The 15,294-nt window shown below is 29.1% G+C and overlaps 1 protein-coding gene across 2 annotated transcripts in view; it reads right to left on the bottom strand.

Annotated features, from left to right (window-relative positions):
- Zdhhc8 (zinc finger DHHC-type containing 8) overlaps positions 1–15,294 on the bottom strand; it is a 174,081-nt gene that overhangs the window by 17,217 nt on the left and 141,570 nt on the right. For both annotated transcript variants that reach the window (XM_065508333.1, XM_065508334.1), the window contains exons 2-6: positions 7,943–8,061; positions 7,721–7,878; positions 7,362–7,534; positions 6,867–7,061; positions 6,470–6,797 (exon numbers count right to left, since the gene is read on the bottom strand). In XM_065508333.1, coding sequence (XP_065364405.1) covers positions 6,470–6,797; positions 6,867–7,061; positions 7,362–7,534; positions 7,721–7,878; positions 7,943–8,061 — 973 coding nt within the window. The remainder of the gene's footprint in view (positions 1–6,469; positions 6,798–6,866; positions 7,062–7,361; positions 7,535–7,720; positions 7,879–7,942; positions 8,062–15,294) is intronic.

Genomic DNA, 15,294 nt, shown 5'->3' with positions numbered 1-15,294 from the left:
CCATAATTTACAAAAAAGTTTATGAAATTTTATAGACATAAACGTCCACTCGTAAATGTCCATGGACATTTGATCATTTAAAATGTGACCTACTTTTAATAAACATACATTTGTATTTATTTAAATATGAACAAATTTAAAAATTGTTCCCATACATCACAGTACTTTTCAAGCAAATAAGCATATAATTACTATTTTCAAAACTAACTAAAATTACAAAAATGTTGCTTAAAATTCTAGATTTAAATTTAATTGTAGTATTTACTAATATACAGAGAGTGACAAAATAATGGAAACTTTGACCTTTTACCAAATATAAATGTATATTCTAATTTACTAGGATTTCTATTAAAATAAAGTAAATTTCTGTTTTTTTCAGCATTCAAGTTTAATAAAAAATATACATTGAATGTTGCCAATGTTATTTCCATGAACTTTTCATTCACAATATTTTATTTTGTTCGTAACAGCTTTATTATTTACAAAATTCCATCTATAAATTTCACGACATGGGGAATTTTGCCACGTGAACAAAATTGATGAACGAAAAATGGGAAAGACAACGATGTAAAACGTATCCTGTTTTACTGTTATTTCAAAATTTACTTCATTTTGAAAATTTCTATTTATAAAAAGTACTTTAAAAGTATTAGAGATGTATTTACAAAGGGAAAAAATGCAATTTTTTCAGTTTTTGTAAAAATTTTGCCATTAAAAAATTACTTTTGCAATTTAATTTAAAAGAATAGAAATGTGTACGTAATTTTCGTTCTAATGAGACATAAAAAACAGAAATTGGTTAAACAATGTTTAAGTTATTAAAAATTCGCCAGGCCATTAAAGTGTCTCAGGCCACTAGAACAAGAAATGTAGGAACAAAATTAACTTATTTTGAGATATATTAAAGTAAAAGCACATTTTTACTTAAAATATATCCGTATTTATTTGTATATGAGTTTTTGGCTTCGTAGGATACCGTTAACCTATTCGCAGGTATGACCAAAAAAAAAAATTTTTTAACGGCAGTTTTAAAACTCCATTTTCAAATTTTTAAAAATGTTAAACTAATTTCAGAATTTTTTGATTATATCATTTGGGATTTATTGATAATATAATAGGAAATAAAAATATGAAAAAATTATGTCAATACCTCCTACAGTTTTTTTTCCTGCGATATAAATTTTGCGATTTTCGGTCAAAACTAATTTTTTGGCTATATTTTTTTTGGAGAATGATACCAATTTCCTTACTGTTAGAATCTTATAAGCCAGATAATTCAAAATATGCTGTGAAAGTTTTACTAGAATCGTGAAGGTCAAAGGTAAAATTTGTCAATATTTGGAATTTCTAATGGCCTATATATTTTTAGACCGATTTTGATGAAGCTTAAGAAAACTATAACATGAATTCTAGTATTTATAATAACAGCGCAAAAATGGTAATTAACCCTTAATGGCACTTGGGGTTAAAATGACCACAAACTTTTAAAATCATTAAAAAACATGTCAATTTCAATATTGCTGATCAAAACGAATTAACCCTAACCAATTTACCTAACATTTTTTCAGGAGGATTTTTTTTATCAATGTTCACCAATCATTTTTTTATTAAGGGCCACCCTACTGTATATATTAAAGACAAACATATTAATGTGTTGATATGACTTCTTTTTATATACTACAATTGGTCGATTCACAAGATCTCCTATTGTGTCATATTGTCATAATTTTCTATTATTTCACAATTGTTTGAAAATGTTGTTATTGTCTTTCAAGCAAAAAATGTCCTAAAATAATATGCTATGTTTATTGTGTTATCATAACCAACAATCAGAGACCTGCGCCGAACTCCTAAGAGTCTTTAAAAAATATTTATACTACATTTGAAAAATAATTTCTTTAAATCTAATTAAACAGTACGTTCAAAATCGATTTTCATAGATTTTATTAATTGAAAATAGCGTACTTTAGACTTTTTCTACACAACTATTTAAGAGACATTTTTTGAGGAAAGTGTTTGGTTGATACAACAAAGTGCAACATAAAAATGGAACACACAAATTTGTATCAAACAAAATACTGTATCAAATATTAAATCAAACATACACACCAACTTTTTGCATCAAATATAAATAACTAAATAAACACTGTGCTTGTTCTCAGTTTGAACGACAAAAGTCAAATAAATAAAAAAAAAATGTAAAGGAAATCAAATGGGAAAATACTAAACTTTAATTTACAAAATTAAAAAAAAAATCACTTCTTTTCATGTTAAATAATTATAACAAACATACATTTAAAAGAGGAAAGGATGTAAGAGAAAAAAATGAACACGAGTAACTAATGAAAATATATTGCAGTTAAGATCTATGGCTTAACAATAGAAAATACATGAAAAAAAACAATAATAATAATAAAAAAGGAAACACCAGACCACCAACCAACCAACAAAACTAGCCAGTCAGCCACAAAACTTACAGACAAAAGGATACAAACAAAAAAAAAAATCAAATAAAGTATAAAAATAATAAAATACACTAGGGTTCTATATAAAAATATTTAAAGATAGAGAAAAAAAAATGGCATTTAAATACTAGCAATAGAAGATAAACAGATATGGGAAGTTTTGTAAGAAATAATTACATATATATTCATTAGAGTGACAGCCGATTTTTTTTTTAGATTTCGAAGAGTGCCGGGTGGAATATTGTAACACTAGGCCTAAAAGTTAAGTGCTGAAAATTTGGGCCAAAAAAAAATTTGACCCAAAGGAAAAATTCCAAAAATTTTTTTTAATGTAATATTCATTAATATAAATAAATCTACATATTTCTAGAAAACAATGCAGAACGTTAACGAGATTTACCTATTTATTCCATATAAATAGTAAAATTTTGCATATATCTGAACTTTGACCTCGATGCGCGTCCAGAAATCGTTGTCCTATTTGGCTAAAATTTTCACCACTTAACATTTAGGCCTAGTGTCACAATATTCCACCCGGCACTCTTTAAAATTTTAACAAAATTTTTTTTCATACAACTGATTGTCACTCTAATATTCATAGATTAAACAAAACAACATTTTCAAAATGTAGGTTTTATGAATTTAACACTTTTTATGAGGTTAACACTCTGTTGAAAAAAATAATCCTGTTATATTTAACATATTTTATTTAATTTCTCCAAACTACACTTATAAAATAGTATTTTTAATCGTATTTATCTTTTGAGTATTAAAAAGCCATGCAAATTATAGTATTTAAGTCTTATCCTATTACTAATACTAAAATTGGGGATTATAAAACTAAATCTAATACTGATACTCGGGATTATAGAACTAGATCAAATATTCGTCCTAATTAGGTTTTAGAAATTCACGGACAATTTTTATAGAGAAATTTCTTTATAAGAAGTCTTTTAATTTCAGTACAGATAAAACAGATTGGTTGTGACTGGTTGACATTCCATATTTCTTCGATTTTAATAGCAGAAAGTCAGTTGATAAAGAAAAATTACGATTGAAATAAAACAATTAAATTAATCAACTAAATTTTAGCAGATACTAAATCATTCGATTTGTAATAAATTCGTTTATCACAACCAAAACTATTTTCTGTGTGACAAAACAGAAACATGTTTATTTAAAACAAGATAATATACTTTACTAGTAGATCGATTTAATAAAAATTGAAAGTTTAAGTTATTGAAGATATTATTAAGGAGCTAAACATTGCAACTTCTAAGGATATGCATATTTAAAGAAAATAATGACAGTAATAGAGGTTTTAATTTGTTAATAATATTAACTCAATATACATTCTAAATTGAAAAAAGTTCTCTTTCGAAACGAATTACCCATTTACCAGATTTAACTTAATTGTAGCTCTTAAATCTTTCGATAAAAGTAAATATAGATCACAATTATATTAGAAACCCTTAAAAAACGCTGGACCAATATTGTGCAATTAAAAATATTGTATACTTGTATTAAAAAAATTCTATGAAATCTGCTATTCGAAAAGTTTACTCATTTTTTGTTTAATTTAGCAATAAAAAAATCCAGAGAATGAACAGATTGTTTTTTATAATTCCCGGGAATTAAAAAAGTCCGGAAATTACGAACTCTAGTCCAAACCGAAACATCTTTAATGTGCTATTAATTTCTAAACCAATTTGTCAGCATAACATGAACATAAAACTTTAAATCTTTTTCAGCATATATTTTTGAGATGAATTTTCCTTAAGTCAAATTTATTGTAATCAATTTGTTTACTTAATTCATAAATCTACTTTCTATTGACAAAAGTACTTAGGAATATTGTACTATCATTGAAAATGATCTAAAGATTCTTTAAATTAATAGAGCTTATTTGAAAGAGTGGATTAAAGCATTCGATGTGTAAATTAGTAAAGAATTTCATGTTTAAAAAATCATCTCAGTTTGGCAACTAATGTTTTTGGTTTGAAATTGTCATGTTCGGAACAAGTTCTAGGAAATCGATATATGTATAACTAACACAAATTTTTAAGAACGATTGTAGAACTAGTTTTTTAACATTATTTTTACCTGCAGCATAATGGATGACGAAACGTACGTTTCCGGGTCAATATTTTTATGTTTCTGATGCTCGAGGGAATGTTGTAGAAAAGTTTAGGACCCAAATGCAGAATATTTTCCCAAAAAGTTCTTGGTATGGCAAGCAATACGCAGTTACGGCAAAAGAAGCCAAACATTTGTTACAAAGGGCTCTCTAAATACCGAAATTTATATCAAGGAATGTTTACAAAAGAGGATGCTTCCATTCATAAGACTTCTTAATGTGTCCACTTAGTTTTGGCCTGATTTGGCATCCTGTCACTATGGTAAGCAATGTTTTGAGTGGTACAAGAACAATAATGTGGTATTTGTACCAAGAGAGGCAAATCCTCCAAATTGCCAGGAGCTAAGGCCAGTGGAGAGATATTGGGGTCTTGTTAAAAGTGAATTGAAGAACACAAAAAAGTATAGCTGAAACAAAAAGTCGACTTTTCGAACTTTCGACTTTTTAGTTAATCGACTTTTTTCGACTATTTTCGACTTTCCGACTATTTTCGACTTTTTTAAACTTTTTACCATTTCTTGTAAAAAATAAAAGGTTTCTACATTTATTTATGCACCTTTTGTAATGTTTAGCAATAACATTTGCGATAACATAATCGATTGTTCGACGTTTTTCCAACCAAAAAGTCGATTTCGACTATTTTCAGGAAAAATCGAACAATCGACTTATAGAACCCTACAAAAAAGGTGTCCAAAAGTATGGTAGATTTTATAGATCAAAGTGACAGAAAGCCCTATAAATACCTTAATGGAAGGGTTTGCGGAAAAGGTTCATAAATTCATCACTATTGATTAGAACTACATATTAAAATAATATTTTTTGTGAGTTGTAATAATAATTTCAATCAAATAAAAAAAATTAAAAACTGTAGGTTTAGTGGTTTCTTTTTATATTAACATTTATGTATGTTAAGACTTTTTCAATCTCACTTCTTAATTGAAAATAAATGAAAAATATATACTCTTCAAAATGACATATAATTTAGTAAATACAAAAACCGCGTTCAAAAGATCCCGCATTTTTATGTTATACACCCAAAATTTCAAAGGTTTTTTTAATGGTTCCATGAAGTTCATTCGGATCGAATTTGGTGTTCTATAGCTTAGTCTATACAATTTCTTAAGAATCATAATATTGTTCTAGAAGTAGTTGCGATATCAGTTCTATGGTTGTTATCAAAGAATCTGAATTGGTTGTATCTATAATCTTTCTAGAAGTAGTGACAAAAATGTTACTGGGTTTAACATCAATTTTCAAATATAAATTTTTAAATTTAAGTCATAATTTTGTCATTGTAATAATGTTTAGAATACTAGGAGTTAACACAAATTGAAAATTTTTAAAGATACATTTTTAATCGAAAATTTCATAAACACTTGGATTGTATACGATTTGTGTAGACTCGGTATTTTCAATTTAGAGTTGTATGTTGTGGTGTTACACAATTTCTTGAAGAATCCTACATATTTTTGTAGTTATAGTGATGTGGAGGTACACAATATTTGGGAAGATTCGAAATACATTTTTTAGATCTAATTAGTAGCATTTTTTAGGAGTAATTAAAATACTTATAAAACTTCCCACACTACAAAAGTTACAAATAATAAGAAATGTCTCTAAGTGTATAATAGAACTTAATGAAAAATAAACGAAATAAATAAATAAACGAAATAAATATCAAAAATACATACTATAATACAATTACACTAGACTACAATTATAATATTAAGAATACAGTAAAAGTAAAAAATTAAAAAAAAAAATTAAATAGAATAGTTTTATATAGAAGTATAAGAACAAGAGAATGCATTTTTTTTGTTGGTAGTTTTACTTGTTTTGTTTTCGTTTAATTACACAATTTACCCACCTTACTATAAAGCGTTGTGCTGCCCGACCGCTGATTAAAACCATTGCCCTGGTCCGTATAAGTCTTTACCTGTGTATGACGCTGGTCCCGTTCATAATAATTGCGTGGCATTCCATGCGGCGAATGTTGAGCATTAGCCGTAGACATGACACCAGATTTGACCGTAACACCAGCACCCGTACCACCACCACCACTGCCGCCGCCGCCGCCACGCATTATACTACCAGAGTTGGATTGATTGTTGGCATCACGTTCTGTTGTTATCGTGCTAATGCCTTGATTTTCTTTGTGAGACCGGCGAGCTGCATATTTTTCTGGTTTAAGAAGACTGCACACAGAAAAGGAAGAGAATAAATTAAAATTGATTTAATGCTGCTTAAGCAATGGTTAAACGTACCTTGGATATTGTGGACCAAATTGTGTGTAGCAACAATTATGCCAGCAGCCACGCGAAAAAGGATTATAGCCACCTTTAAATTTACCTGTCACTTGTTCGTTTGTTGTACGTCCCCGCGATACTAAGACCATATGAAAACCCGTCAAACCAAATATGGGTATGGCTAATATTGTGACAATACCCATTAATATCATACTAAAATAAATAGTTTGGAAAGTTATTAAACATATTAGACAATTATAAATATTATTGGATAAGGAAAGATATCTTTATGTATAAATTATTGTATTATTTTACGATTTTATAAAGAAAGTTGTCGTGGACCAAAATCATACAACGAGAATTGCTATTTATTTTACATTTCAAAAAATTTTATTAATAAATTGAATACTTGGTTTTTGTATTAAAACGTTTTCTTTCTTCCTTAAACAATAATATTAATTTAAAAAAAATTCAGAAATGATTTCTGAGAAATAAATAAATAAAAATACTTACGATACTATTGGTGCTGTATCTTTTATATTTGGCATTGTTTTTAATACATAAAATAAGCATAAAGAAAATATGCTCAACATGTGTATCGATAGAGAAACCAAAAAGAAAAAGAAAAATCTATAATTACGTCGTCCAATGCAATTATTAACCCAAGGACAATGATGATCGAATGTCTGGAATTATACAAAACATAAATAAATCGAATAAATAATGCTATATATACATAATAATCATAGATAACAATGGCTAAATATAAAAACCAGCATTTCTTTCTTTCTCCCATCATGGTGATTGATGTTGTTCGTTCATCAACTAAATGGAATTTTTTTTTTTATTTTTTATTTTTTATTATTACTCACTTCTATACAATGATTGCATACGGAACAGTGTGAACATCTTGGCGGTCGATAAAATTTGCACGTTACACACCATTTCATTTTCACCGTAATGCCATTTATTTCAGCATTTTTATATAAAGGTGCACGGAATTCTTCTTCTCGATCTTCATCAGGAGAAGCTATAAGTTTAGAAAATTCATTACTTTTTTCGTGAATAGTTGAACGTATCAGTTCGAAATTTACCTTTGGGTATTACACCTGGATCCATAAATGTGGCCAACGTAAAATTGGCTAACACAAAAAATGTTATAACGCCCTGATATGCTGGTACCCATGGATGACTTTTTAAATAATATTGGCAGCTGTAAGTAAAATAAAGTAAACGAATACAATTAATTTTAAATGTACTGTTAGAGAAAAACAATTTTAGAAATGTTAAATTACTATAAATACTTGGCACTTGTAGCCAAATTGTAGCTATCGATTATTCGGATGTATTCGTATACAACACTAATGTGAAAAACAATCAATTACGCAGTGCAACACGAACAAAATAACCATATACGGACACCACTACGTGATAAAAAACCAAAAAAAAAAAATACCCGAGTCTCCCAGTTTTTCCTAAAGTCATGTACTTTTTTTATGGGCCCCCAAAGATTTGGGGTCTCGGTGTCATTTTTGCAAAAAAGTGATGATTTTCTCAGGCTCATATCTTGCAAGCAGTTCGGAATTTTGATTTACTATCTGAGGCAAAGTTGCCATAAAGAACAAAAATTGTGAACATATAAAATCAACAAAACTTCAAGATCAAAATACTTAAAGAGAGTAAATCAAAATTCCGCACTGTTTGCAAGATATGAGCCTGAGAATATTATCACTTTTTTGCAAAAATGACACCGAGGCCCCAAATCTTTGGGGGCCCATAAAAAGTGCATGACTTTGGGAAAAACTGGGAGACTCGGGTATTTTTTTTTGGTATTATATCACGTAGTGGTGTCCGTATATGGTTATATTTCCAGGACTCAACAAAATTACACACAGTGTTATTACACAGATTATTACAGATATGAAACAAATGACAGTTCTCGAAAAAGTAATATCGAACCGTACTGTTATTTTGACGTCTTAAAATCACATTTCAATGATTGTAAATATGCAGTTGCATACTGTTATTTTGACGTCTTAAAATCACATTTCAATGATTGCAATATGCAGTTGCAGCAAAAGAAGCCAAAGGGCACTAAAATTATAAAAAATACCGAATGTGTCCACTTATTTTTTGCCTGATATGGCATCCTGTCACTATGGGAAGCAAGGCCTTGAGTGGTACAAGAACAATAATGTGGTATTTGCACCAATTGAGGAAAATCCACCAAACTGCCTGGAGCTAAGACCAGTGGAGAGATATTGGGTTCTCGTTAAAAGAGAGAATAAATTTTAAACGGAGATGGACTACCTGTTCGAAAAAGTAACAGAAAGCTCTATAAAAACCTTAATGAAAGGGTTTCGGGGAAAAGTTCATAAATTCATTACTATTGATTAGATAAATATTTTATCAAAAATAAGGAGAGGGATTTAAACTCTAAGCTTTGAAATATTATATGCCTATCTACATGCATTTCTGAATGAGATGGCGTGATATTCTACAGTTCAAATACATTGGAAACTGTAATGCGGATTCAGTGGTAAAAACATCGCTCTTGGATCATGAGGCAGTCGGATTGATTGGTCGACATATCAGACACCTGCGCCGAATTGAGCCGAGCCTCCGATAAATATTAAAATCCGTCGCCGCCAAAATTTGTTTGGCTTAAGTTCGGCTGGAAAATAGAATTTTTCAAGAAATGTTTTGTAAAGAAAAAAAAATTCAAAAATTCCGGGTAAAACTCGGAATTTTTTTTAGTTCCAGTCAACTGTAATAAAAAGGCCCCCCAAAGTATGCAGTACAAATTTAAATATTTTATTTGAAAAAAAATAAATAAGAACAGGCAGGTGTATGTGGGTTGGAGAAACTTGAAGAACTAACATTAGTAAATAGCTACCGGGCGAAGCCGGGGCTGTCAACTAGTATTCAATAAATTATTTGTGGTTTAAGTCCCAAGATTAATGCCAGATAGTAGTACATTGTCGCATATATACCTTACTATTTCCTGTAAAGCTAAGCTTTTTGGTAGCGACGGCGGGTTGCCATGATGAAGTATAGGAGACTACGCTGTCGGCGTGGCTGACCACAGATTGGTTGGTTTACGTGGTAGTTCACTACGTGCGAACAATCAAGTAGAGTCGAAGGGACCCCGTTTTGATGCCACAGATTGGTAATTCTTGCATAATCTGACGGATCTATCTGAGACTGATGCTAGAAGGTTAGACATTTTCATACGTGCATCAGAATGATTTGGTATTTGCTTTTCTGTTCTCGAGCCCCTGCAACACAGAGGCGCCCATGGAGGACTCATATGTGTCACTGTATGAAAATGTCTGCATATTTAACTTAACTTTAGTTTTCTATATTAAATTTTCGCCTCAAAATCTTGAAATTATTTTCGTGTACACACTTTATTTGTTTACTTTTGGAATACCTTAAAAAAAATAATTTTGTTTTTTAGATTTCTATATTTATTCTAATTTTATAAACAGAAGCTAAATTTGCAAGCGGAAAAATGGCAATTTGTTTCATATCTTCCAACAATTCTAGAATAATTAGGTTATCAGCTTTAGTTTGTATGTATGAATGTCTGTCTGTCTGGGTGTCTGTCTGTCAGTCTACATATTTATTTATTTATTAATAATAAAATCATAGTGTTGTTGATTTGCATTAGTTTTAGTTAAAAATAAACGAAATTTATTTATTATTTAGAATAAGTTTGATATGTAGTACGTATCTAACGTAATTTTTATTATTGTCTATATTTGGCATAATAAATCGTTGAGCTTTAATTAATTAAGCAATCGATATTAGGGACGTGACCAGTGCAAACGAGTCGTATTAAAAATTAATAAATCATTTAGATTATTTTCGGCACTGATAAATTGTTTTCATTAAAGTGGTATGGTTTGATATCTTTAGAAATTTGCAAATCTGTAATAAATATTTACCAAGTATGTGACACTTTATGTCAAATATATCAATCCCTAACACGAACATTTTTCAATACAAGGTTTTTATTCAACTTATATTGGGCTTAAATGGTTTTTGCTATTAAATTGTAGCGGAACTAGGAACACCAATAAAATTCTAATAAATTATGTGAAAAACGAAAATCTAATATAATTGTTGGTTAAGATATTTTCGCTGTTAGGGCTCGATATATTTGTGAATTGAGTTTAATATAAAGTTCCATAGTCATATAAAAACATAGTAGTAATAAATAATTTAATAATTCAATAAAGTTTTCAAAACATTTCTAAAAATACATCAAGTGAATATCCCCATTGTTTTCTATAATTAAATATACTAGACAAACTAACGCAATTAGAACAACAAACCCTACCGATAATTTGTGTTTTAAATGTGAACAATTTCAATAAACTGCATCAATATTTAATAAAATTCCGTATAAAACAAAAAAATAAAAATAGAAAATACAATTTTGTTATTATGTAAATTAACTTTATACGAGAGTAAATAACAATAACCCATGGCGAAGGATAGACGGACAGACGACAGTTGTAGAACTTGTAGATAATTGACGTTTCCATAACAATAACAATTTCGATAAAATAACAAAAAACAAAAAAACTACTTAATTATTATTATGAATATTGACCAATATTTACTAACAAATATGGATAAATGAATGGTGCTGTGTTGGTTTGACGGCTGGTTGAACGGCTGATTGGTTGCAATTAATTAAAAATAAAAATTCCAAAATAATTGAAATGCTTATTTATTTGGTAAATTGATGATAACGATCATCATCATTATCATCATGATGACGATGGTAGAGAATGAGTTTGAATATAAATTTCTATAATTTATAAATATTTTAAACACGCGTGATAGTCAATGGATTATATTTATATGAATATTTGAATATATATGTATGTAAATAATAATGTTTGGATATACACGTCTTAATAATCGCTTACACTTTAAGAAATTGTTCGCTTAGTACAGCGCCAAAGTACCCAATTTTTTTAAATTCGAAATAAAAGTTTTAAAAGTCATCTAAAATCACTTGTCTACATTAAAGCTGAGAGAATAAATCAGAAGATAAATTCGAAAAAGGAAAATAATGAGGGCTTTAGAAAATGTTTTGCTTGTCTGCAGATACACCTAAAGTCTCTGGCGGGAATCGAACCCGTAACCCCCAGATTTATAGCACAGCACACTATCGTCCAGTCTATCGGGGCTCCCATTATTTGTTCTCAATATAAGAGTCCTTTAATCATAATACTGAAACTATGTATTTGAATGAATTGAAATGACACACTATTGCGAGCGTCAAACAGCTAAGTGTTACAATAGATTTATTTGGTCGAGGAACAAGAGTAAAAGTGTATTAAGGATACCTTACAATACATTCTTTGATATTTTTTAAATATCACGAATTCAATCAAAGAGCACAGAAAGAACAAATGTTTTTAAACATGGTTTTTCAGATTTTTTTATATTCACATAATCTTTGGAGTCCTTGGGACAATTTAATTTTTTTTCCCGAATTAAATTTTTGGAAAAATTTAGTAATTGTGTACCTTTAGTTGTTCGAAATTATAAAAAAAAATATAATTTGATATGTCCAAATGACTCTCAAGAGTATGTATTTACTAGGGTATTCAAATTATTCGATTTTTCTCTTGTTCGAAAAAAACTAATAATTCGAATAAGACATTTTACTTTGTTCGAATAATTCGATCACACGTTTAAAATTAATCGAATTATTCGAATAATTTAATTTTTTTTTAAAGTAACAATTAAGTTTTGATGTAAGTTTTTTAATATTTTATTCTTAAAGAAAAACAAAATATATATAAAGTTAAAGTTAACAATCCAAGTATTGATAATGTTAAAAAACAATCGAACAAAAGTCCATCATTAAATTTTCATCAGAAATATTCTGATCAGATTCCCTCCCGAACAATCTACTTTGGAGCTGGTTGGGCATGATCCTGAATTCAAGTATTAAGAACTTGTTTATGTCGTTCATTAATTCGGGATTTAAAATGAGTAACTAATTCTTTAGTAAATGAATTATTCACTTTTTATAAATTTTTTATAACAAATTGTATTATATCCTCAAACTCTATTAACGTTGCCGAATCTTTGCTTAATCAAGTGGTCTTAGAGAATTACACAAATCTGTATAAAGTTTGATATCATTATCAGTGAACGTGGCAAATTAAGTCAGACAGTGCATGATTGACGCATTTATAAAAACGCAAAAAATTGATTACCATGTTAGACAAAGATGTCCAACGATATTTTGTGTTTATCATTAGATTTATTAAATATTTTACAACACTTAATAACATCACTTATATATATTTTAAGATCTTGGCCTTCGTCTATTTCAACGTAATCATTATAAATGTCATCCTCAATATCACTTTCGACGACCGTTTAAAAATCACATTCGCCATCACTTTCAACACCACTTTAATCTAAGTTAATATTTTGATTATTAATTTCAATTCTGCTTATATTTCGATAGCATATGTTCACACCACACCACAACCATGTCATGTTCAGCCAATTCAGCCTAAATAGCTATTATCTTATTTCGTATCTTTTATTTTCATTGGTTCAAGTCCTAAATTAAACATTTTGAAAGACTTGTTTTTAGAAATGTAACTTCTTGCAGTAATATTTATATACTTATAGAAGGAACTATCGGACCTATCTTTAATTATTTGACGAATTTCAGAAACAATAAAAGGTTGTACTTATTTAAATTTGGAATTATGAAAATTTTAAGCAATTTAATAAATTTAAATATACTATATGTACATTTATTTGTTTTATTCGATTATTTTACATAAATTGTTCGAATTATTCGTTATTCGAAAATGGTAATTTTTAAATTGTTCGAATAATTATTCGTAAGAAATTATTCGATTAATCGAACGATCATTACTCGAATGAATACCTTAGTATGTATTTACAAAAGAAAATCAAAAATGAAAGACCCAATTCGACTGTGCGCGGATGCTTTTTTGCTGGTGATGTGGTAAGGAAGTGGAGAACATCATTCATATCACCTGTCAATGCCAGACACTAAATCGGCTTAAATGTTTCGGTTCTTCTTTCTATCAGAATCTAAAGGACTTGTAGAGTATTAACCCATTGGTAATACGGATTTAAAAATTCTTTGGTGACATAACACTGCGTTTCGACTCTTGTTTCCATCTGAATTTAGAGAATTCTCTCTTGGTGAATAGTTATAAATAATGTTGTACTTCCATAGTACACACCGCTTCAAAACTATCCATCTACTACGTTACTATAACGGATCACATTATGGCCTATGATGGACATATCTTCTTGGATTACAACGCTTACAATTAAACAATATGTTAGCGGAGATTACCGGACACTGAAAACTTGGCAATGAATTGCTCTGAATTGGCATGTATTGCTTCTTTCTGTAGGATTGTTATTATGAAGAAGATGATGAAACAATTCTTCATTTTTTGTTTCATTGTCCAGCGCTAGAAGAGCTACACATTAGATTTTCTAGGACACCGTTTCATTGACATTCTTAAAATTTTCTCCTCCTCTGAAACTTTCATTCATTATATGTTGACTACAAAAATTGGATGGCTCTTAAACTGAACACAAACTATGTGAAAATTAAGAAGTGAGATCGAAAAAACCTTAATACACGTTTTTCCTTAAAACTTTTAAAAATTATTAAATATTTTCAACAAAACCCAACATGGTCCTACAAAAAGTTGTACAAACAATCAAAACCTGGTTCATATAGAAGGAATGGTCCACATGATGTTTCTAAAGCCAATAAATAGAAAGCATTTTCAAAAGAGCTCCCAACACATTCGCTAGGAAAGCAGTCCGGTTAGCTCAGTACTCGGACTATTTGGTACGCAAAGTTAAACTCAATGCAGGTTTAAAAACATACAAGGCTCAAAAAGTTCCTGACAAAAACTCTGCTAAAAATTTAGAGGCCAAAGACAGAGCAGGGAAATTGAAGTCAATTTTTATAAAAAATATTCCTGATGACAAAACGTATGTTCTGGCAGATTTTTCGTAGCTTCCGGGTCAAAATGTTTGTGTGGCTGATGTTCAAGGGAATGTTGAAGAAAAGTTTAGGACCCAAAAGCAGACGAAATTTTCCAAATTATTCTTGGTATGGCAGCAATATGCAGTTGCAGCAAAAAAGCCAAACATTTGTTACAAAGGGCTCTATAAATACCGGAATTTACAACAATGATTGTTTACAAAAAAGGATGCTACCATTTTTTTTAAACTTAAACTATAATAAACACTAGTTAACAATATTAATTTTAATTATACAAAGTCCCTTAATAGTGCTCTCGAGTATTATTAGAGAAATAAGTGATTTTTATTTACAAAATTAAAACTTGATGTACTTCAAATGAAGAATACTTAATTTTATTTTTTTGTAATGAAAAGT

This window comes from Calliphora vicina, chromosome 4, assembly GCF_958450345.1.
Source record: "Calliphora vicina chromosome 4, idCalVici1.1, whole genome shotgun sequence".
Taxonomy (NCBI): domain Eukaryota; kingdom Metazoa; phylum Arthropoda; class Insecta; order Diptera; family Calliphoridae; genus Calliphora; species Calliphora vicina.
Note: the sequence above shows the minus strand (reverse complement) of the source record. Positions and strands in the feature narration are given on the sequence as shown.